Here is a 25,023-nt window from a genome sequence, read left to right on the forward strand (position 1 = left end):
AATAAACTTTGGAAGAAAAATAAGTTAACAGTCTGGACACGATTGATTCTACATACTGTTTACCTTGCTCTAGGATATTCAAATGTTATATTTATTTGAATGCTATCCAATATACGTTCCCTGGCATCTTCCTTTTAAATATTCTCTATAAGCCACAGTTCTTTGTAAGTACAAATAAGCTTAATATATCTACTTAGAAAATAAAAGTTTTTCTAGATACCTATAATAATGAGGAAGAGTATAAAGAATAAAGTATTTTAAGAATAACTTACTATTTGGGGGATTTCTGAGAATTCTACTTCCTTGTCCCTAAATTCCAAAGATAAATGTTGTGAATTTGGAAATACTAGACTACAGAGAAGCAGGCACTCTCTAGCCTGGGAGGCCCACTGATCTTAGGAGGGTCCATGTAGCTGCTTACTGTAGACCTTGCATTAGAACCCAGGTCTTTTGACACCTGATGTCATGCACTTTTCATTCCATTCATTTCAGCCCAGAGAATAGCCACCACCACCCCCAGCTCCCACTGGAGTTTTATTCTGAGGACACATAAAAGGTTGAAGCTGAAGGAGTGGCAGAAAGAAGTAGGAGCCACAGTGAATGAAGACGTTTAAGGGCAGACATTAATACCACTAAGCCCTTCACTCAGGATTACAGGCTACACTTTACCCTGAAACTTTAGAATTCAGTGGAATCCATGGCCTTTACCTCCCTATTAGATGACCTTTTTCCTATCCCTTCACATCTCCTGTTTTCTTTTTTTTCTCCAAACCACCCTTAATTTAGAGGTTTATTTTAAAGTAATAATCGGTGACACACAGGAAAGTCTCTTCCAACACCTGGGGAGCAGGTGTGCTGGGATTATTAATGGCATTTGAAGGGTGAAAAAACTGAAGGAAAGGAATCTGACTAAAGTGGCACAGGTTAGAACTAGCAGTCAGGCCTAGAACTCATTTCTTATTTATTTCTGGAGTTGTGTGATGATGTACTGATAGTTTTATTGTGCCTGGACCTAAGTATTATAATAGGGTAATAAGTTCATTTCTCATCTTTTACCTGTCAGTGGCCCTCAACTAATGTTTTTTGCCACCATAGGTTGGGTACTCACAAAAGATTCCATAGTATCTCTGGCAGTAAGGGTGAGAAAGTTGCTGGCAGTGGTAGGAGTGGCAGGGTGGCCAGAGGACAGGGTCCTGCCATTCCTCCTTAACCTCCAATAAACCAACAGCAAAAGACAGAGCCAACTCCTTCTGCTTCCCAGCAGCTAATTCACTACAGGGAAGACAGGTGATTGTTCAAAGGGAGCTTTTAAATCATAAATCAGACACACTAATTATAACTTTAACAAATGTTATTAAAAGCAGCAATTAAAAACCATGAACGTTTTTGAAGGTGCAGAGGGTTATAAGGTCAGTTGGCAGTAATGCAGCTATTATCTGGTATGAATGAAATGCTGGGGTGGGGAGTCAGGGTGACCTCATTAGGCCTTGTGCTGTCCTCCCAGGTGGTGAAGACACCCCCTCCCTGCTTTTCCCTCTCCAAGCCCAGAGCCTCTCTGGAGCCCAGGTAGGGAAGGACCAGATGTACTGTAACAGGATTGCTCATCCCAGGCTGTCTCAGAAATCTGGAAAGCAGGCCTAGGAGGTTGCTGGGCTCTCTGAAACCAGGCAGGACGCTACAGATTGGATCCCAGGTCCCACAGCACCACTGGGCTAGGGGCTGGCTTCTTAGCTCCCCTTCCACCTGGCCCCAGTTGGCCCCTGTGGCAGCAGCTGTGGGGCTGAGAAGGGGGAAGAACTGGGTCTAAGGCCAGCTCATCTATGCCTGGGCTGTGCCAGGGAAGCAGAGTAAAGTGGGTGGGCTGTGTGTAGGAGGTGAGGTCCCTCTTAAAAGGCACTGTGGGAGCTGAGGTCTAAGATGGGGGGCATCTAAACTATCTCAGGGACCCTCTGAATGCTCATAGGTAGAGGGGACAGGCCTAGTAATGGAGAACAGCTCCTGCAGGCCTGCTGCCCCACCAGTGCCTCTTGCTGTACTATCACCTTCGCCTTCCTGCTGGTGGCCCACAAAACCAGCCAAGCTGGAGGCCACAGCAGCAGTTGGCAAGGCTGGTCCCCATCTGGTGCCCACCCTCCACCTCAAGGCACTTTTGTCCATTTTCCAATCAAGTGAGTCAGTTTCTAATATCTCTGGAAGCAGCAAAACATGAGGGGTCCTCTTCCCCCTCCCAATTTTGGTTTCCCTCCAGATGAGGCAGAATTTGAATGCTGGTTCCAAAAATTCTCTTTCAAACCCCCACTGGCAAGGGCTTCTCTTTGAGGGAACTGGAATGATGCAGGCCCTTTAAAAATCACAACCTATCCAAAAAAGTGATTGTCCGTTTCAGGGAAGGGCAAGGGATATGAAAGAGGGTGAGTCCCCTATGCTTCCCTATGGGACCAAAGGTGGTTGACGGGCTAAAAGGGGCGGGAGCTGAGCTTTCACATTCCATATAGAGGGCCATGGGAAAGCCAAGGGTGGAGCCAGCTGGCCCAGAGGGACTGTGTGTACACCTGGGCATGTGGTGGTGTGGCTGTGTGTGTGCCTAGGGCAGAAAGTATAACACACATGGGTGGAAGCCTGTGGGAGTGGGTGTGTATTGTCTGCTGGGTGGTGTCTGGTGGGTCTGGGGATGGGAGGCACCAGAAACAGGTTTAGCATGACATGGTTTCCCTCCCACCACTACCACCCTCCACCCTGGTCCCCCAGGTTTTGAAGGATGCCTCCATTCCAACAAGGCCTGGTCCAGCTCTGTGGCGACTGAAGGGAGAGCGGGCAGGGAAGAGACGACTTCTGGAACCTCCAAAGCTGACACTGGCAGCCTTCACTCTCAGCCTTAATACCTGGGCCCTGGTGCTAGTGCCTTCTGAGGCAGACACAGCCCTTTACTCTTCAGATCTTTGCGAGCTTTCAAAGGGGCTTTCTCCCACCCCGCCACCTCTCTCCAAGGGCAGTGGGGAGTAGCCGGAAAGTGGAAGAGAAAAGCACTGAGCGGCATCCTCTTATCCATCTTCTCCTATGCTCTCTCAAAGGCACCTGTTATGTAGTCCCTGGAGGACTAGTTGCCCCATGAGTCAGGTGTGAAGGGTATCCAGTGGAGGGCCTGGATGTGCAAACACACCCAAAGGGGCGAGAGAGGTCAAGGCACACAACTGGGACAAAGACCTGGGCCTCAAGAGGAAGGGTCCCAGAGCAGGGGACACAAGGTCAGAGGAAGAGACAAACAGAGTCTGAGGGGGTGTGGAGCGTGTAGAGACACAGGCACAGGGGTGGTGAGCCTGAGGAGGCCCTGGGGCAGAGCTGGTACAGCAGAGAGACACAGGCCTTGGCTGGGCAGGCAGGCAGGCGGGCAGGGCCTTCTGCCAGGCACTTGCAGCTCTGTCCTGCTTCCTTCTCCCACCCTAGCCTGGAGAAAGCTGGGGAGCCTATGGCTTCTGCTGCCCCTCCTTTGGTTTTCAGGGCCCCTGGCACCCCCTGAGGGCTATTCAGTAAGGGGTGGTCCCTTCCCACTCCACCAGGTACTGAACCTTGCCCTCAGGTGTGACCCTTCGAGCCAACACCTGGTACTTCTCCCCACAGGCCAACCGCCCAGCCGCACCAAAGTAGTTGGTGATAGATGACTTGAGGTGGGACAGGGACGAGTCATCTTCACTGATGCTCTCAAATGTGTGGCTGTCAATGCCTTCGTCTGGCCGCTCAGGAACCGAAGCCCCCTCTGCACTGCTGTCCGAGGGGCAGCGTCCATCCAACTCAGCTGCCCACCGCTTTGCCCGCAGGGGCATGTATGCCTTGGCTGCCAGCTTCCTCTTTCTGCTGCCCACTGTCCATCTGTATCGGGAGCGGGAGAGGAAGATGATCAGGAGTGGGAGAGATAAATTCCTTTCCCTGAGCCCATTCCTAGTACCAGGCGCTGTGCTAGGCCTTAGGCATAGATTATCTCACTGAATCCTCATGAGAGTCCTGCAAGGAGGGAAACTGAGGATCCAGAGGAGAAAACCAGCTAGGGAGTGGCAGAGCCAGGATTCAAACCTAGGAATGTCCAACTCCTAAACACATGCTCTTGCAGCCAGGATCCCAGCACTGCACAAGTGTGAGAGCACCATTCACTGAGCCTCCTGAGGTCGTGCAGGGCAGAGGCCCTGCTTATTCTGCCTTGCCCCTGACCAGACTCATGGAGCTAGATAGGTCACATACGGCTAGGGTTTAGGAACTGAAGGACCCTGTATCCCAGAGCCTGGATGCAGAAGTGTTAAGAGAAATGGACACACAGACACACATGACGAGGCATACATTCAGATGCTTAGAGACAGAAACCAAGACATGAAGTGCTGGTGAAAGCCAAAGAAACAGGAAGAAATTGGCTGAGTGTGGTGGCGCATGCCTGTAGTTCCAGCTACTCAGGAGGCTGAGGGATGAGACTCACTTGAGCCTGGCAGGCGGAGGCTGCAGTGAGCTGAGATCATGCCACTGCACTGTAGTCTGGGCAGCAGAGCGAGACTGTCTCCGACCAACCAACACACAGGAAGAAATAAAAATACAGAGGCAACAGCAGAGGACACCTAAACAGATGTCAAGAGACACAGACTCTAAGACCTCTACAGGCATTATACCATTATGCCTTTTTTTTTTTTTTTTTTTTTTTTTTTTGGTGCGATGGAGTCCCACTCTTTTCACCCAGGCTGGAGTGCAGTAATGCAATCTCAGCTCACTGCAACCTCCACCTCCCCAGTTCAAGTGATTCTCTTGCCTCAGCCTTCCGAGTAGCTAGGATTACAGTTATGTGCCACCATGTCTGGCTAATTTTTTGTATTTTTAGTAGAGATGGGGTTTTGCCATGCTGGCCAGGCTGGTCTCAAACTACTGACCTCAGGTGATCTGCCCACCTCAACCTTCCATACTGCTGGGATAACAGGTGTGACACCATGCCCAGCCAGGCATTATACTTTTAATTCTACTTTTGCAAGGGTGTCAAGTATCTCAAAATACAGTGCAGCCTGAGTGCAGAGGAAATCCCTTTGCTCTACCACTCCCCGTACTTCTGAGGACCAGCTGTTGACAGACCAGCAGTACTGAAGATAGGCCACCAGGGATTTCTGTTCCCACTCCTAAATCTTCCATCCTACAGGATGCCATCTTCCATCTTCCCTTCTGTCAGGCTTCTAAATAAATGCCTTTTTCCCTTAGAGACCACAGAAGACAGACACCAGATTATTCAGACAGCCAAGAATCAAAGTCAGGGAACCCTGCAGTCCAAGAGGCAGAGACATGCAAACTCATGGCATGCAGAGGTCAAAAGTGAAAGAACCTCTCGTCCAACAACCCAAGAACTGGAATCGCCCAGTGAGCGGTGTTGTACAACCTTCTGCAGCAGGTGAAGCATTCCAAAGGGAGGGAACCACAGGAACCTGAATGCCTATACTTAAGTCCCATCTAAAGCCCCGTGACTCAGAACCAGAGGGTCTGAGAGCCAGACTCACAATTGCAGAAGGCCAGGTCCCCCCACCGGAGACTGGGACACACAGAATGAGCCACACATGACAGAAGTGGGAGGTGGAGGGGCTGGGAGGAATGATGGTCCTTGCAAAATGTGAAGGTCAGACCTCCAGGAAGCTCACCTGGAGTCATAGGAGAGGCTGGTGGAGGCAGAGCCAGAGGTGCTGGCAGCGTCGGTGGAGTCGACATCTGAGAAGAAGGTCTGGCCTGAGCTGGCACTGAGAGGGGCAAGACGGTGAGCCTGCCAACCTGGCCCACAGGATCCCTTGGGACCTCTGCAGCCATCTCTCTGCCCCTAACATGCATCCTCCATCCCAGTCGGTGCCCATCTTCCCACAGATGAGCTTCCCCCCAGCACACCTGTCTGTTTCCTACCCATCCACCTTTCAAAGTCCAAGAAGTCAAGAAAAGCTCCTCAGAGCACCCTTCCCTGGCAGTGACATAAGCACTGGTGCTAGTAACTCCACGAGCATGATCGGAGGCAACTGTGCGTCACTTGATAGGTCAGAAATGCTTTCATTTGCATTATCTTGTTTGAGGAAAATAGCTGAGGAAGATAAGCAGGGTCTGGAGCTCAGGTGACTCTAAAGCCCTCCTCCACGTCCTCAGGAAAATACTAAATGACCTTTAATAATTTGGGAATGAAAATGATGGAAGATGCAGTTCCTCCCTTGGGAGTACTTAAACATAAGGACACTATGGAACTACAAAGGAGGGCGTCCAGCACAGCCTGGGGAGGGTGAGTGAAGCCTTCCTGGAAGAAGCAGGGCCCTGAGTTTTCAGATGGGCTAGGGCAGGGCAAAGGGTATTTCAGGCAGAGGGAACATGAGCCACAATGAGGAGGCATCAGACAGCATGGTGAGTGTGGATACCGTGGTTCGAGGCAGGGAGAAGCAGGAGGGGAGGGCTGGAGAAGTGGGGAGGGCTGTGGTGCTCTGGGAACAGGGGTGTTATGCTGAAAGCTCTGCTGCGGAAAGCCCCTTCAGGCAGACCTGTGCAGCAGGGATCCTTTTAACTGGGGGCTTCGCTTTCTGTTTGGTTCCCTCCCAGTCTCCAGAGCAGACCTCTCTAGTAGGTCCCACATTGATACCTTTTTAAACTTTGAATTTCATCCAGCGTGAAGTCAAATATGCTAGCCAGGTGGTGGTTGGTGCTCCAGGCTGAGGTGAAGTCACTCTGTGGACACAGGAAGGAGAGAGGAAGGGTCAGACGAGTATGAAATCTGCCTCCCACACAGGCTGCCTGCTGTCCAGCCAGGGCTGCTGAGGGCGGGGCCCTCCCTAGGGTAAGACCATCACCTTTATTCCAAGTGCTGACCAGGGAGCCAAGCTACCCCAGTTCTAGCACTGCCTTTGTCTCTAGCTGACTATACGACCTTCCCTTCTCTGGACCTCAGTTACTTCAACTGCAAAATGGGGACAATTTCCCCATTTTGCCTTGCTTCACTCTTAGAGACGTCAGGAAGCGCAGTACAATTAAATAATGCTTATAAAGCGCAAAGTGCTGGGAGATGAGGCATTATTAATATTACTGCCCACAGGGAGGGCTTCAGAGAGGAGGCAGGGTTACTGAAGGAGGAAAGAAAGTGCTCTGGAACCCTGGTTCCAGGCTGGGCTCTGCCACTTTGATGTGTGGCCTTGGGGAAAGTCACTGCTCCACCCTTCCCTCAATGTCCCTACCTGGACAGTGGGGACACCACTATTACCTGCCCTTACCCCCCAATTTTGGGTTCTTGGGAGAACTTGAGGGGAGGTGACGCAGTGGTTTTGGAGTGCCTGACTTAGCTGTAATAGGGACTGGCTTCTCCTTTTAGGGTCATTAGAGTCCTCTGGGCCTGGGGGACCTAGTTTTCGGCACAGGAAGCCCTACTATGTGCTGACCCTGTGTGTGAAAATGGAGAGTAAGAAAACAAGGAACTAACACTGGGAATAGCATCTTCCAGCAAAAACTTTGATCTTTTTCTTCTATAAACTCGCCTTTTCTGCTGCTGGAATTCGTGAGGCAACAAACTGTGGAGACAGAAAAGGGAGAGGGTGGCCCCGTCAGAGCCTGAGGGCCCTAGGGTGGCCCAGAGGGAGGTGCCGCAGGGGCGGGGGTCACAGCAGTTGGGGAGACAGGCTCTGAACACAGCTGCACCTTCACAGGGAGGCCTGGGGAGGAGGGAGAGTCCTGGGACAGCAGGGGTGGGAGGGTGTGGAGTGGGTATAGCGGGTAGAAAAAGAAAAGGTGCCTCCCCAGGCACATGCATCCAGATGCCCTGCCCCCCAGTGCCAGGATAAGGGGGCTCAGCTGAGCCAGGAAAGTGAGGGACCCCTCAAACACTCTGCTTTCCCCTTCACCTCCTTGCCCAAGTCCTAATCCAGCAAGGCTGGGTCCTCGGATCTGGCTTTTCCTCCCTGTGAGGCAATGAGTGGGCTGTGGTGGTGAAAGCCGTTGGGGATCTGGGATCTGGGCTCCTGCTCAGCCACTACCTAGCCCTCTCAGGGTCCTACAGCTGGGACTTGCTGGGTGCAGGTCCTCCTTGCTTGCTTGGAAGCAGAGAAACCAGGTTTGGCTGCAGCCCTGGCCCCTGGGTCCCCGAGCACTGACCCAGGCTTGCTCTTTCCTCTCTTACGCAGCTCAGAGGAGGCGCTGTTCTCATTTGGCAGCAGTCCCTTGTCAGGCAGCAGTTTCCCTGGTGGGTTGGGTGGGACACGGATGCGCAGGCGGAAGATGCACTTCTTCTTCTTGATCTCCTTGCCGCAGAGGAACCTGGGGGGTGGGCAGAGGGAGGAGGAAGCTCTGGAGTCTGCCAGTCCATCCTCCTGGAGAGTGGGGTCAAGCATGACACAAGCTTCTCTGCCTCACTGGACCCAGAGCTAAAGTCTGGATGTCCTCTGGAGGTGCTGATTTCCTCAAAGCCCATGGGATGTGGGGTTCCAGGTAGCAGCTGAGAACTCGGCTGGTGTCTCCTCCCTGTGCTTCCTCCTGCACGAGTGTGGTTCTTGCTGCTCTTGTCCCTTTTATTTGCCTAAACCAGCCCCAAGGCCATCTCCTACAAGGCCTCCTCCAGCTCACAATGGAACTCCTACGGTCAAGACACGAACCTACTTCATTCTGTTCTCTGGTTTCCCCAGAAGACTGAAAGCAACACTGGCTGAGTTACCCTAAAGCTGCAGAAGTGACCCAGACACAGCTCTCTACTCTTTAGTACAAGAGGCCCCTTGCCCTCACAACGGAAGTAAAAGGAGGTGGGGATCTGGGATCTGTCCACTGGGAGGGCAGGGGGCCTCTTATACTCAAGAGCAGGGCTTTGTCTGGGCCCTAAACCAGGAGAATGTTGAAGAGAGAGTAGGTAATTCTGCCTAGAGGTGTCTGGAAGAGTTTCAGGGATGAGGACCTTGTTTTATTCCCCACCATGACCTCAGCACCCAGACAGGCCCAATGTAGAACAGTAACTCAATGAATACTTGTTGATGGAACAAATGAGTGAAAAAGACTGAAGCACATCCTAGACAAAGGGCAGAGCATAAGCAAAAGTTCCAGGTGGGAAACCAAGGGCTCAGGATGGCTGGCACCCAGAATACAGAAAGCAAAGAGACAGTGGCAGAGGACACGGGCACGGCCTGATCTTCAAAGGCCTTGAGTGCCAGGCTTAGGAGGCTGGGCACGCCTCTGTGGTGTGGTGAGAGACGTGGCCAGCTGTGTATGCTGAGAACCCTGGATGGGAAGACAGGGGCAGAGGGATGGGTCAGGAGGCTATAGCCCACTCAGGATCATGCACTCACCCCTCAGTGCCTGGCCCACAAGCCCCAGATATCTAGAGCAGAAGGGGCCCTCAGAGAGCAGGGGTACAGCCCCCCACTACAGAGCTGAGCCCAGTATCAAAATGTGGCAGACTGCTGGGGTGGTCAGAATGGCTGTGCAAAGAAGGTGGGATATCCCCTGGATCTTGGAGAATAGGAATGATTCAGAGAGAAGGGGAGGAGGATACAGGCAGGGAGCACAGCCTGAGCAAAGACTATGCGGTAAGAAGAAATCTCACCTGTAGAGGGCCCCACCACATACCCTTCCCTCCCTGCACGCACCGGCTTTTGTAACTGTTCAGAGCGTTGAGGAGGTGCGGTCCTCGATCTGTCACGGGGGTGCTGGTGAGCTGTGGGAGAGCAGGCCGGCAAGACATCAGACCCAGGCACATGGTGTGTGGGGAAGCCCCAGCCCCTACTCCCTCCCCTCCATCTCCTGATGCTTCTGAGTCCTCCAGGTGAGGACCACTGACTCACTCCAGGATCTCAGATATGCCTTTTCACCTCTCCAAGCTCATTCCCATCTGTAAATGGAGAGAATACTTCCTGACCTAACTATATCGAGAGCTTTAAAAAGTCCATACCCTTGACCCAGTAATGCTATTCCATGGAATCTATCAAGGAATCTATATATCTGCAGATATAACATGAAATATGAACAAAACTTTACATACAAAATGGTGGCATTGTTTCTAATGGTGGACAAGTGGGAAAGAAACTGCCCAACAGGAAGGAAACAAGTAAACTATGGCAGAAACCAATGCAGCTATTAAATTAGCCGGGCATGGTGGTGGGCACCTATAATCCCAGCTACTCGGGAGGCTGAGGCAGAAGAATCACTTGAACCCAGGGGATGGAGGTTGCAGTGAGCCAAAATGGCGCCACTTCACTCCAGCCTGGGCCAAAGAGCGAAACTCCATCTCAAAAAAATAAAAGTTTATGAAGATTCTAATAATATGGAAAAGTATAATGTATACTAAAAAAAGATTATTTAAAATTGTATATACTGTATCATTTAAACCATTAAAAAGAAAAAATATTCATAGAAGAGTTTGAAAGGAAATGCACCCATGCATTAGTTTGAGTGATTTCTGGGTGGTGTGATATGGGTCTTTTAAAAAGTATACTTCCTTATACTTTTTGGTACTTTAAAGATTTTCCACCAGGAATATGTACAATTAAAAAAAGGAATCAGAAGAAAAGTTGTTTAAAAATACCAGCTCTACATAATCTTTTAAGGTTTTATAATATCTATTTAAAAAAATTTTCAAATACTGTAAATGAAGATGTATTTTGCAAAGCATAATGGTTATTTTTTTAATAATTCCTTTTCATCAAAGAAGGATTTAGGGCAGTCCGTAGAGAAGATGGCTCACTCTGCATGTGATGGAGAGGATTCTACGGATGTCTTTAGGGAAAAAAGGCACAGCACTCATGCGAGTGATTAGGGAGGCCCTGGCTCCAGCTCTGGCTCAGCCCCAAAGCTCTGCTGACCACAGGCAAGTCACTCTCCAGCTCTGACATCCTGAAAGTCTCTGTTACTTCAGTCCATGGATCTGAGGCTCCCAGGCCCCTGATGACCCACTATTCAGCATAGGATCAACATTGGGCAGACCCACTCCATGTTGCATCCCAAGCAGGAAATCTGGAGTGGGTCAAACACAGCAGAGAGCTGTGTTCCAGCCAGACTTGATCTAGGACCTCAGCTCCCCTCTACTGAGCTGGAGAGGCCCCAACCTGCCCACTGCCAAAAGCTGGGGTTAGGACGGCCCTTAGAGGACACAGGCTCAGAGGCCTGGACTCAGGGATGCAGCAACTCAAGGGTGAGAGCTCACAGACCTCCATCCTAGTACTGCACTGTGTGGCCCTGGGCAAACCTCTCTGCCTCCTGCCACTGACATGCCACAACCCCGCATACCTTGCCAAGCTGCAGGAGCTCCCAGTGGTGGTTGACAAAGGCCAGAATCTCCTCAAAGTCAAAGTACTTCTTCTTGCTCTGTACCCCCAGATTATAGAGGGCCAGGTGAACCACGTCCACCCTGGGCAAGGGGGCAAGGAGGTGGGGCCAGGTAAGGTGGCAGCCTGCTCAACCAAGGTCACAGCCTTCTGGGTCCAGGCTGAGACAGGGGCAGGGTTGGGACCCAATAGCTGGAAATGGAATTGTTCCAAGAGGGAAGACGGAGGGGAGAAGCTGGGAGGAGCAGGGGTGGGTCTGGACCAAGCCCCATCCTCTCACCATCGCAGGGGCAGCCTCTCGATGTACTCTGGGCCCTGGTTACACACGGAGCAGAAGAACAGGTAAAACCTGTGGGTGGGTAGAGAGGGGGGCCTATGGTGGGAGGGGCTCTGACACCCCCCTGTCCAGCTCCCTGATCCCCTCACTCCCCACCTGCCTTCCCATAATCTTTGCTGCTGGCCACTGGAGGGCGAGGACAGGGACCACTCATAATCCTTCTAACTCCTACCCTGAATCTCCTTCCCAAATCTTGCCCTGAAGCATAACTGAGTTCACAGAGAATGAGCTGAGCTAGGTTGGGCTCCTATGGTCATCTTCTTCCTCTCTGAGACAGACACACACATACACCATCACAAATGACATGAGACACCAACCAAAAGATGCATAACATCTGGTTTGACATCCATAATGACTCCTTTAGCTTAGCTCCACTGGCCAGAAGCCACAGTAAGTTGTCCATTTCCCCAGTGGCTCCCACAACAACCCTGGGCAGGGCTGGTGCAAAGACTGTCATCCCTTCTTCCCCAGATACTTAAGTGACTGGGAAATAGGGAAGACAGGCATTTTTCTACGATATTCCACAAATCAATGGCAAATAAGGATGTGGCCCAGCTTACTTCTTTTCTCTTTTCTTTCTTTTTTTTTTTTTCTGAGACAGAGTCTCACTCTGCTGCCAGGCTGGAGCGCAGTGACGTGATCGCGGCTCCCTGCAACCTCCACCTCCTGGGTTCAAGCAATTCTCCTGCCTTAGCCTCTGGTGTAGCTGGAATTACAGGTGCACGCCTCCACACCCAGCTAATTTTTTTGTGTTTTTAGTAAAGATGGCTAACATCACCATGTTAGCCAGGATGGTCTTGATCTCTTGACCTCGTGATCTGCCTGCTTTGGCCTCCCAAAGTGCTGGGATTACAGGCTTGAGCCTCTACGACCAGCCAGCGTACTTCTTTATTGCCTCCTGGCCCTGCACAGCTGGGGGATCCCCTACCCTGAGCTGCCTCCAGTAAACAGGTAGGCATACATTGTCACAGCCCCCCTCTTATCTGGAGGCTGGCAGGAGTTGTTGCTGCCATCCCTGGTCCCTCCCCACCAGGCCAAAGGCCCAGTTGGACCAAATTAGCACCTACCGGTCTCCAAACATCATGGGCTCATTGAGGCACTGGGTGCAGGCCTCATGGAACCACTGTCTGCATCGGTAACATTGCAGCATCCGCAGGTACCATCTGGAGAGACAGAGGAGCCAAGGTCACCCAGGACCACACTCCCAGCCAGGTATGGGCCTCAGCAACCTTTCCCAACTTAAATTTGCCCTCCACTGGCAGAAAGGGAAGAGAATTTATAGTTACAGAGCACTTAGGCTGTGCCAAGGGAGGACCTGGGAGTTGGACATATACTATCTTATTTGACCTCACCACCTGGTAAAAGATGGACCACTGTCCCCATATTACAGATGAGTCACAGGTGAAATGGCTTGCTCAAGCTCACTCAGAAGGCACGTGGAGGATGGTGATTCAAATTCTAGTCTCCCTAACCTCAAAAGCTTCTCTCCTTGCCACGCCACAATGGGGCCACCATTTCTGGACTTGCTGCTTCACACACACTGCTGACGGGGAAATGCTTGCCTTTGAGACTTCATGGGAGTATATGGTTTCTGTAAGTTGCATAGGGGCAAGACTACATCTGGCTTTTCTGACCTGCAACTGTATCTGTCCTATGATGGTCATCCAACAAGTATTCATGGAATATGAGGAGCAAAATGCTCAATGCTTTCTTGACACCTTGTCAGGTGAGGTCCAGGTTAAAATGCAGATTCCTTGATCCACCACAGACCTATTCAATCTTTAGGAAAGCCTCTGGGATGCATTTTTTAACAGGCATCCTGTGCAACTCTGCCCATATGCATTGAGAAGCACTGCGTTTCTCCATCTGACAATACTTAGGGAAGCTGATGGACCTGAAGTTAAGCCCATTTGAGAGATGAAACAGTTCAACCGCTGCCCAAATTACCCAGCTGGAGCTTGGGGCTGAGATTCGGGACTTCAGGAGGTCTTGACCGGTGAATTTACCAAGGGTAGAGACCCTACCTCTTACATCTGTGGTTCTTTCCATGATGCCAGGTGCACTCAGCCCAAGGGAGAAGGCTAAACTGCCACTGCTACACAGAGGTCCAGGTCGGCAAGGAAGAATCAAAGACTCTTGCCACATATAAGAATTCCCTTCACAGTGTTCCCAACATAGCATGCCTCGCCCCCTGCCCCCACCCCTGCCTGATTGCACATCTCCAGGGAAAAGGATCTTTTCTTTTTTTTTTTTTTTTTTGGAGACAGGGTCGTCTTGCTCTGTCACCCAGCCTGGAGTACAGTGGCATGATCACGGCTAACTGTAGCCTCCATCTCCCAGGCTCAGGTGATCCTCCCACCTCAGCCTCCTGAGAAGCTGCGACTACAGGCATGTGTCACCGTGCCTGGCAGGAAAAGGATCTTAGTATCTTACCAGCAGCGGGTTCCACTGACTCTGATGGTGAAAAGGTTATCTTGACTTTCATGCATTAGTACCACCACCAGTAACAGCTCACATTTTCAAAAAGTGTTTACCAAGTGCCAGGCACTATGTGAACCTCTACATGAATTATGTAATTCACGCTCTGCTCATAATCACTACACGATGGGGAAACTATTGAGAGAGCTGAGACTGAGGGGCTGCACAGGTGGTAAGGAGCAGAGCCAGGACGTGTCCGCCCCAGGCTCTTAACCACTCTTCAATACTTCGTTTCCTACAGAGCTCCAATGAAACACCTCTGCCCTCTAGCCCCGCGGAGCACGGCCCTAGGTTCTCCCATTGAGGTCCCGCCCCCTCGGCCTTCCCTTCGGGGACCGCCCCTTGGGCCCTCACCTCCTCAAGTCCTATTCCCGAGGCCTTACTATTCCCTCCTCCCCACCCCGCCCCTCCACAGGGTGCTTCTCAACCTGCCCCGCCTCCCTGGGGCCCTGCTCCAGCGGTCTAACCGACCAGGCCCGCCTCCCGAGGCCTCGCCCCGAGGTCCAATCTTCCCGGCCCGCCCCTCGAGGCTCCGCCGCCAGGTCTAACCTGCCGAGTTCACCTCCCAAGGTCCCGCCCCCAGGTTCAACCTTCCGGGCCCGCCCCTCGAGGCCCCGCCCCCAGGTCCAACTTTCCGGTCCCGCTCGAGGCCCCGCCTCCGCAGCGGCTGTCACCCCAGACCCGCCTCCCGAGGTCCCACCCCTGCGGCTGACACTCCAGGCCCGCCCCTTAGGGTCTCGCCCCCACACCACAGCACGCTGGGTCCGCCCTCAAGGTCCCCGCCTCAGCTGACACTCCAGGCTCGCTCTGTACAGGCGGGCCCCGCGGCCGATTCTCGGAGATCTGCCCTGCCTCCCCGGGGGGCCCCGACCCCCTGCCTTACTCTCCGGGCCCGCCGCAGTAGCAGTAGCATTGCTGCTGGTTGGTGCGGTGGGGCGAGTCCCACTCGAGCTCCTCTGGCTGGTAGGACAGCACCATCTTCACGGCCTGCAGCGTCCTGGCGATGGCGCCCTTCTTTAGCGCGCCGCCTTTCTGGGGGGGAGACGAGGGCTCCAGTCAACCACTAGGTCCGAGTGGACCTCGCAAGTCAGCACACAGCTATCTGTGGAGGGAAGTGCTGCCAGGGCTGGGGGGACCCGCAGATATTTGAACGTTGTCAGAAAAGCAAAGAGCTTTTTCTCATCAATTCCAAACCCATCCCCCCATCCCAGAAGGAACCCCGTTGCTAACAATATTAAGAGTAATAAGCACAATAAAGGCACCAATTACCAACATGTATTTACATGGATTTTCTCTTTTAATAGTAAAGCATCACTTATTGGTCCTGTTATTCCCGACACCAAACCCATCTCCACTTTACTGCTGAGGAAACTAGGCTCAGGGAGTCTATGAATCCTGGCCAAGGATAGTGGCAGAGGTGCCATCTGTCTCTGAGGCCCAGGTGTGGCCCTTCTGCTTGGAGCTCAGGCTCTATGATGGCGAGTCTCTGGGCTGCCCCACTGGAGGGGGCAGGAGAGGCAGGGACTGGGGAGGATGGAAGGCTCACCCGCACAGCCAGTGCGAAGATGCAGCGTCGGCAGAACCAAGGTGTGAGCAGGGGCTGGTCGGCACTGCCCGCTATGGGGATGTGGCACTGCTGGTGGTAACCTACAGCAAAGGAGGGGGCGGTGAGCGCCCACAATGAAACTGTGGCCCAAGGCCAGTTGGCCCAAAGGAGGCAGGGCTGGGAGGGCTGAGGGAAATCCTAGGAGCTCTGCCTGCCAGCTGCCAGGAGCCTGGCTGCTGTTGCCCACCAAGGTGGCCAAGTCAGTGTCCAGGCTGGGGACTAAATGACAGCATTGGCCAGTGGAGGGTGGCACACCAAGCTCTGGCTTCAGTGCCTGAGCCCCATCTTTCCCACCCATCCTCTCCATCTAGCAGGACCCCAGCATACTCTCCCAGCTTTCCCAAGGGTCTCCTCCCAAGCCGTCTCTCACAGCAACTGGCCCCCTTTCACCCTGAAGTGCCAAGAGAAACAGGAAGCCAGTTGAGGCCCCAACAGGCTGGAGCAGTGCCCATCAGGGGCCAGTGCGTGGGGACCCACAGGTTGGGGCCTTCTCAGGGCCCTGCTTGCTCCACTCACCCAAGCCACACTTCCCGCAGATGAGGATTTCATTCAGCGGCCCTGATGTCTTCCCCAGACAGATGTTACACTTGGGCTCCTCTCCTGGAACGCCAGCTGAAAGAGAGGCCCTGGAGGGTCAGGTCCAGCTCACAGGAATGAGAAGTTTTACACTCACAGTCCAGATGCCCAACCTCTACTGTCGGCTAAGCCTAGCACTGGGCCCCGTATGGCACCTCACTGAATCTCCCCAACCACTCTGAGATGCCTATCATCATTACCCCATTCTAAAGATGGGGGAACTGAGGTTCTGAGAGGTTAAGTCCCTTGCTTAGCTAGTAAGTAGGAGAGTGGGGGGATTCAAACCCATGGCTGTTTGACATCAAACCCTTTGTTCTTTTGACCACATCATATTGCCTCTCCCGCTTGATTTAACTTGTTTTGTTAAACAGTTAAGTAATTTTTTAAAACTTTATTATGGGATAATAGAATTCTTTTTTTTTTTTTTGAAATGGAGTCTCACTGTGTCTCCAGGCTGGAGTGCAGTGGTATGATCTTGGCTCACTGCAACCTCCACCTCCTGGGTTCAAGTAATTCTCCTGCCTCAGCCTCCTGAGTAACTGGGATTGCAGGTATGTGCCACCACGCCCGGCTAATTTTTGTATTTTTAGTAGAGACAGGGTTTCGCCATGTTGGCCAGGCTGGTCTCGAACTCCTGACCTCAAGTGATCCACCTGCCTCGGCCTCTCAAAGTGCTGGGATCACAGGCATGAGCCACCATGTCTGGTCTAGAATGTTATAATGAAACTCCATCTTCTCATCACTTATTAACTCATGGCCAATCTCGTTTCTACTATATTCCCACCTACATCTCTTTCCTGTAATTATTTTAAATTGAGTCCCAGATACCCAATCATTTTTTCATAAATATTTCCATATGTATTTCTGAAAGATCAAGACTCTCTTTTTAAAAAACATAATTACAACACCTTTATTGCACCTAAATGTTAACGTAATTGCTTAATATCATTAACAAATTCAGTTAACGTTCACATTTCCAATTGTCTCTTAAATACAAATGCCATAACAATTTTAAGTCTGTTCTTTTGAATCAAGATCCCCAAGTAAAGTCCATACATGGTGACTGGCTGAAGTTTTTAAAATTGCTTTTAATCTATAGGTCCCCTCTCCATCTCTTTTTTCTCTGCATTTTATTTTGGTTGAAGAATATGTTTTTATGTGTGAAAGGTTTGTATGAATACATTAAACACATTTTGATGTGTGTTTCTGCCTAATGTCCCCAGCTCGCTAAATGTTTTGTAAGGGCAGAAATGATATCTCTTCATCTCTGTATCCCCAGGACCTCATACAGTGTGGCATGTAACAGGTGTTCAAAGACAAGTTTGTTGAATATATGGCCAGGCAGGAACCTTGCCTCCTATTCTTGAACTTGCTTCCAGGAAGGTGGTGCCCACAGTGTGTCTCAGTAAGTCCTCACTGGCTTAATGAAGCAATGGATCAATAACTACAATGGTGCTCAGCCTTATGCTCTCACTTTGGGAGATGCCAGGGGGTACCCAGAAGGGGCAGCTCTGGCTAGGAGTCAAGCTATTCTTCAGCTGATTGCTGTGGTACCTCCAAGGAGCCTGGCATGTGGTGGGCCTACACAGGTTAGCTAAGGTGCATAGGCTTCTGAACCATCTGGCTCCTTGTGCTTTCAATAAGGTGGTAAACCAGGAGAGAAGGGCCTCATTGCTTTGGATCTTTATACATTTCAGGACTTGGAGAAAAATTGGTCTCCACTGGCCACAGCTTCTTGGAGAAAGGGGCAATTTGAAAGCTTTACTAATCAGCTGGGTTCTGCGGCCTCTACTTGGCAGGCTTCTTGGAATCACCTTTTATGGTAACAAATTATTATTATTATCATTATTTGAGATGGAGTCTCGCTCTGTTGCCCAGGCTGGAATGCAGTGGTGCGATCTCAGCTCACTACAACCTCCACCTCCTGGGTTCAAGAAATTCTCCTGCCTCAGCCTCCTGGGTAGCTGTATTTTTAGTAGAGACAGGGTTTAACCATGTTGGCCAGGCTGGTCTTGAACTCCTGACCTCAGGTGATTCACCCACCTCAGCCTCCGAAAGTGCTGGGATTACAGGCATAAGCCACCACACGTGGCTGGTAACAAATTCTTGATTAACAGCCTCTCTCTAACCAGTAGCACTGAGCTAAGCATTTTACATGGATTAGCTCACTTAAGCCTCCCAACCACTCTATGAAGCCAGTACTTTCACTATCACCTTCTTTCACCTGAAGAAATTAAGACTCAGAGAGGTCATATTACTTGCTCTGGCAAATGCACCTAGTAAGTGGCAAAGCTGGAACTTGGTTCAAGGTCTATCTGACCCTAAAACCTGCTTCTTCCCCCGCTAGGGACCGTGTCTCATCTCCTGTTAGAGTATAAATGGCAAATAGGTTTCTCCTCTCATGCCAACTCTGATTGACAGGTAGTAGCTGCTTGGGGCTCCACGTTGAAAGTGCATGTGTTGTCAATGACTACTGATGTCTGTTGTGTGCATGGGAAGGGAGAATGGTGGCAAACACGGCCCTGATTTGCCATCTCTGTAAGGGAGAGATGTCAGCTTTCTAAGGGCAGGGATGGTACCCAACCCAGCCTCCTTTCAGCCCTGAAAGCTGGTCTAGCTCCATCCAGGCATGTCCATCTTCATCCTGCCTGGCTCATCTCTGCTTTATTGGTTTTTCTCCCATTTGCCATGAACTCCTTGCCCCGTGGAGACAGCTGCTTCCACTAGTTTAATTCACATGTTAAATTAGGGACACTGTGCTTGCATTTAGAGCTGACAATTCTGATTACCTGGGCACATCCCCTTTTCTAGCCTAGGCTGGGATATTTAAATGGAACCAATTCTGGGACATTTAAATGGAAAGCAATTCTGGGACATTTAAATGGAAAGCAATTCTGGGACATTTAAATGGAGACCAATTCTGGGACATTTAAATAGAAAGCAATTCTGGAACCCAGAGCTTTGAGCAGCTGGAGATGTACTGCAGCCAGGAAGCAAACACAGGCCTGAGGCCCAGTCCTGGCCCTCCAAGAACCTCCTTGAGCTACCTTCCCCACCTGCCCAGCCTCCTTCCTGGGGTATGAACTCTCAAGGGGACAACTCATGTCCGAAGTACCTTGCCAAGTCAATATACAACCAGATTTGATCATCACCTCAGGTGGGCTTGGGGTTCATGGACAAGGGCAGATGCCAGGAGTAAGAGATGGAAGGAGAGAAGGAAGAAATGAAGGCAGCAGAGGAGAGAAGACCTGGGGAGGTTGGGGGCTACTCGAAATTTTAGGAAAACTCACCATGCTGTATGTCCTTCCATAGGACCCAGTATTTGGAATTATCTTCGAAAGTCACGAGGCAGCTTTGCTTAGAGCTGCTGACCTGGGGCACAGATAGGAAGAAACAAGTGAGAAAGGGCTGGGGAAAAGCCAACCTGGAATATAATCTTCCTTGCCCATTTTTGTCTCCTTATGCTCCAGAAAGCAGGACTGGAAGGGGAAGGAGGACAGCAGTTCCTGGACATGGTGTGCTCCTAGCCAGTTACCGACGGATGACAACTTGGTCAGAACGCTGAGGACCGAAGCACAAGTCAGATGCTCCTCTGTGATCCTATCGAACCTGACTTTTTGGTTTTGTAGGCTCTCAGAGCACTTTTCATTTTGTTTTGAGATGGAGTCTTGCTCTGTTGCCAGGCTGGAGTACAGTGGCGCGATCTTGGCTCACTGCAACCCCCACCTCCCAGGTTCAAGCGATTCTCCTGCCCCAGCCTCCTGTGCACCTGTAAGCCCAGCTAATTTTTGTATTTTTAGTAGACACGGGGTTTCACCATGTTGGCCAGGATGGTCTCGATCTCTTGACCTCGTGATCCGCCCACCTCAGGCGTGAGCCACTGCACCTGGCCTCCAAGTACTTTTCTAAAGAACTGGTTGGATGATGTCGACCCTAAGGATGGTGCCTGCAAGACCAGGCTCTGGTCCCTCCCACCAGCAGCTTTGGGCATGAGGGACAAGAAGGGAATTCCCTAGCAATCCCCCTGTCCCCCCCTAGTCTGAGAGCCAGGCTGGAACATGAGCAGAGACATGCTGAGCCTGAGAACAGGGACCAGAGAGGACGGGTTTACCCTCTTGATCTTCCCGAGGTAGTACAGGCCATCTGTCCACCGGCACAGCACATACTGGCCCTCTGTCAGCTTGGACATCAGGTCTTTGAAGTTGTTCTTGACCTTCGCCAGGGCCCCCTTGTTGGGGAGGTGGCTGGTGGCACCATAGGAGTCCCGAGTCCCTGGATCCAGAGCTCGATTCTCCATCAGCTTCCCCTGACACTGGGAGAGAAAGAACAGGGTTTTCACTTCTTGCTTCCCTGCTTCAGAAAGCCCATTAGGGGAAGGAAGGAAATCAGCATTTCTGTATCCTGTGCTATAAGCTAGGCTTGTTTATTATCTCACTGGTTCCTCATGGCCATCCTATGAGGAAGATATTATTCACATCTTACAGACAGGGAAACTGAGGTGTGGCAAGGAAAAGAGGCTGATGGGCCAAAGGCAGAGCCATGGCTCATACCGCACTGTCTTTTAAAGTGAATAGATCTCTCAACCCCCACAGAACAAAGTCCCCTACCCAGCGGGCTTGAACCATACTCCCTGTCTCCGGAGGCTGATGTTTTATTCCTTAGGCAAACACACTCCATGTATTCCGGATAGAGGGTCTTCTCCAGGGGAGCAGCTGGGTTTCTTTTCTTTCTTCTTTTTTTTAACCCCAAGCACTGTAACCATCCCTTCCCTGAGATCTGTCCAGAGAAAACTCACCTAGAAAGGAAAACTCCTGGGTGGCTTGTAACTAGTGTAGACGGGTCATCTGTCTTTTGTAATCCCCCTTCTGTTCTCAATTATGAGATGATTTAATGGAAACCAATTCTGGGACATTTAAACCCACTTATGCTTTCACCTAGATACACATTTGCTCCAAGCAGTGAACTCATCCCCATGCCAACCTCTCCACACCTGTCTCTCACCATCCTTTTCAGCAGCATGCAGTTTACCCATGGGTTCCTCTCTCCCTGCTAGTGGCACTGCCTCCATGCATCTCAAACTCCTCCAAGCAATGAGCTGCCGTAGTCTGCCCATTTTAAGTGCTATGACTTCTGGCTTTCCGGCCTCTAGCTTCCATCCTCCCATGCTGGTCTGAGTTCAGGCCTCATCTTTTGCTTGGGTCATTCATTCACTCATTCATTCACTCAATAACAGTTTCCTGGGCCTTGTGCTCACCTCCACTAGGCACCTGGGTTGGGGAACGGGTACTACCAGCACCCAGGGCTAAACAGGCCACTCCTGCATTCCTGCCTTTCCACCAGACTCTTCCGCAGGGCCACCAATTTCCTTCCAGAAACCTTCTAGGGCTCTCCACTGCCCTCACTGGTGCTCAAAGCCGTCCCTAAGGCCCCTTCCTTCCCCGCTGGGCTCACCTGGCTCCATGCCCCTCCACACACTCTCCACTACAGCCAGTCACAGCCTGGCTCTTTCCCTGCGCGCCTACTCGGGTCTCCTCCCTGTGGCCATGGCGCTGGGCACCTGGTGTTATGACTGTCCACAGGGAGAGAGTCCAGTGCCTGTTTTTGTGTGGTGCGTGCGTGTACTCCTGTAAGACTGGGCAGGATGATGTCCAAGGCATTGTGCCAGGGAGTGTGTGAAGTTAAATACGAGTTTCTGTGCGGGGCCTTGGGGCGAGCCGGGCACTGCAGGGGTCTCAGTTCCCCAGATGGTGGCGTCACCACGACCCTCTCCACTCCCATTTCCATCTCTTTTTTCTCCAGCGCCGAGCGCACAGGCTCCCAGGCAGGGGATACAGTCTGAACCCCTGTCCTCTCCCTGCCACCTGGCTCCCCTGGCGCTGCGAGGTCCCCGCCCGTCCTGCCTGAGGCCAGGCCGGGGCCGCTGCAGGTTCACAAACTGACACTTCCTCCCCCGCTGAGCCTCTGGGAGCCGGCTGAGTCGCCGCACCCCCTCCACCCTGGCCGGGCGGGGGCCCCCGGGTGGCGCCCCCCCAGCCCCCGCCTCCGTCCTCCCGGAGCGGGCCCCTGCGGGCTGTGATTGGCTGATTCAAACCCATTTGCAAAGAAATGCCTGTTTGCGGGTTCCCGTCTGCGTCCAGTTCAAATCCGCGGCACCGGGAGCGCGGGGCCGGGCGGGGGCAGGAAGCGAGAATGATTCATGCGCCGGGGCCTCTCCCAGGGCGGCCGTTGGCTTTTTAAAAAGGGTGTTCAGGAGGGGGAAAAAAGCTTGCAGAAGCACCCCCTTCGCGTTCAGCGCTCCTCTCCTCAGTCGCTCGGACGCCAAGCCTTCCACATCCCAACCCCTGCAGCAGCCTGACTTCGGACGTGAGCGAAATGCCAAACGCCCGTCTGTCCTTCCCCCACCCCGACAGGAAAATTAAAGATCAGGGGCGAGGAAGAACGACCTGTCACCCACGCCCACCGGGGCCCCTCTGCCCCGCAGGTACCCTGCACCCCCGTCCCCACCCGTGAGCGCCCCGCTCCGCAGGAGTCTCACCCCCGGAGGCGTTCGGGCAGCCAAAGTTCAGGGAGATTTCAAAAAGAGAGGGATGAGGGCTGGGAGGGGAGAGCGTGGCGGGGAGTTCGCCCTGCAGCGCAGAACTCACCGCGAGGCTGCGTGTCCGCCGGTCCCACTTGGAGTCTGGCCACCAGGCGCATCGGCGGCGGAGGCGGCTGCGCTCAGCCCGCGGCTGCCCGGCCGAGTGTCCGCCCGTGGGGCCGGGGTCGGGGTCTCGGCGGGGGCGGGGCGGGGCGGGGGCGCCGCAGGGAGGAGGGGGAGGCGGCGGAGGGAGGGGCCGGGGCGCTCAGGAAGGGGCCCCCCGGGCGCGGGGCGCCATCTTTTTCGCGTTTTCCCGCGAATTATTGACGTCCCGCTTATGTAATTAGCGGGGGCCGCGCCGGCCTCGCCATTGGAGCCCGCGGCCGCCGGGCCCCGCAGCGCCGCCAGCCCCCGCCCGGCCCCGCCCGCCCCGCGGGCGCGCATCCTCCGCAGCCACCGCGCGCACTGCCCGGACACGGGCCCCCAGCCGAGGCGCGGCCACACCGCGGCGCACACGGAGACGCCAGGCAGCGCGCATGGCGCACACTGCCGCTCGCACACTTGTTGAGGAAGCAGCTCTGCGCGCAGGCACCGGCGGACCCTGGCACAGACACCCATCAGGGCGGCGCGGACACTTGGCGTAGACACACTCAGACAGAGACCCAGGACGGCCAAACGGGCCACAGAACAGAAGCACATAACACCTCGCACTCACAGAACAGGCGTTCGGCACGGAGACACAGCACGAGCGTAATGTAGATACACAACACACAGTGCACAGCGTGCAGACACAGGTCAGAACACACCATAGCATGTACAGGACACACACCGCAAAGAGAAGTAATGTACACACCGGCCATAGGCATAGATACACAAGGGGAGATACACTACACAGCAGAGACACACAACAGAACATACATTTAAGGTAGACAGACGTAATACATAAAGCCACAACACAGACACGCAAGAGAAACAAGTTTCCCGGAGAAGGTGGCAATCAGATAGGTTGTGGAGATAGGTTGGTGGGTGTGCCAGGTGGAGAAAATTTAGTGAGCTAACAATCCAATTTTTAAAATATGGGTTAAGGATATCAACAGGTAATTCACAAAAGAGGAAACCTACATGACTGAAATAGTCCCAGACAACAAATTGCATAGAGACAGTGCACAGAAATACATATAATTGCAAATATATACCGCATGCACAACACTTCATGTGAATAAAGGGCACACAATGAAAGACAACATGCAGAGTCATAGGAATGGCAGATGGAGGCAGTAGGCAGAGCTCCAATCATGTGGTCCCTGCCCTGGGGGGAAAAGACAGACATGGCCCCACCCAGACTCATTGTTGGGGGAAGTGGGGAAGAACACTTACCAATAACCCTCACCTGCATCCTTGCCCTTAGTCCACAGCGCCCACCTCTGTGGCTACCATCCCACTCTGCAGACATCCCCACCAGACGGGGATATGTGCATTCATGGGTGTGGCCAGTGGACAGCACCTTCCTTCAGAGCCTTCCCTATTCATGGTCACTTGCTTACTCTGGGCCCTCTGCCTCCTGGCCTTGGAGCATGATCTGTGCAGTCTCCACCTCACCTTCACAGCAGAGATCCAGAAGTCCTCTCACCTCCTTCCTCACTTCCTTCTGCCCCTTGATCCTCCTGCTCTCAGGTGCCTCACTGCCCCATTCTGGATCCTGGCACCACAGCAAAACCTAGCAGTGCTGATCACCTGCCTCACCTCTGCCTGAACCTGGAAGGGAAGCCTGAGAGCAGCCCCATGGCACAAAATCTCCCAGTCCTGGGGAGCACATTTTCAAGTCCCAAAGGGGCCCTAGGATTGTGCTATTTCTCTATGTTCTGCCAAGAGAATGTGTGTCCAATGTGGGCAGGGCTGATGATGTGAGCAGAACACTCCCACTAGCTTCTAAGCTGGCTGGATCTGCCTTCAGGATGCTGGGGGACAGAGCTGACAGAGGGAAGAGCTCACCTCTGAGGCTACAGGCCAGCCGCAGCCATTACTGGCCATGGGATCCTGAGTGTGTCACTTCAATTCATTTTTTTTTTTTAAACAAGTCTTGCTCTCAAGACTTCAACTCTTAAGCTTCCTTGTCCTCACCTAAATAGAGTTCTTGGGAGGGTTAGAGTTAATGTATGCAAAGCCCCTGGTGCCC

General features: G+C 52.4%; 1 protein-coding gene across 3 annotated transcripts; it reads right to left on the reverse strand.

The window, feature by feature from the left end:
* Positions 1–601: 601 nt before the first annotated feature.
* On the reverse strand, positions 602–23,052 carry PHF19 (PHD finger protein 19). 3 transcript variants are annotated; one of them, XM_032251446.1, is made up of 15 exons: positions 22,915–23,046; positions 20,382–20,582; positions 19,561–19,642; positions 16,211–16,306; positions 15,635–15,735; positions 14,972–15,120; positions 12,678–12,773; positions 11,554–11,622; positions 11,236–11,356; positions 9,600–9,667; positions 8,122–8,283; positions 7,454–7,541; positions 6,623–6,708; positions 5,655–5,750; positions 602–3,867 (listed from the first exon to the last, which is right to left on the reverse strand). In XM_032251446.1, exons 2-15 carry the CDS (start codon positions 20,565–20,567, stop codon positions 3,525–3,527), a joined length of 1,743 nt encoding a protein of 580 aa, XP_032107337.1. In that variant the 5' UTR covers positions 20,568–20,582; positions 22,915–23,046; the 3' UTR covers positions 602–3,524. The 3 variants fall into 3 exon arrangements, with proteins under 3 accessions (XP_032107337.1, XP_032107338.1, XP_032107339.1); XM_032251447.1 differs by lacking the exon at positions 22,915–23,046 and adding an exon at positions 21,066–22,244; XM_032251448.1 differs by lacking the exon at positions 15,635–15,735 and having other exon boundaries at positions 22,915–23,052.
* Positions 23,053–25,023: the final 1,971 nt, after the last annotated feature.

This window comes from Sapajus apella, unplaced genomic scaffold (assembly GCF_009761245.1).
Source record: "Sapajus apella isolate SASKATOON/1434 unplaced genomic scaffold, GSC_monkey_1.0 scaffold76, whole genome shotgun sequence".
Classification (NCBI taxonomy): Eukaryota; Metazoa; Chordata; class Mammalia; order Primates; family Cebidae; genus Sapajus; species Sapajus apella.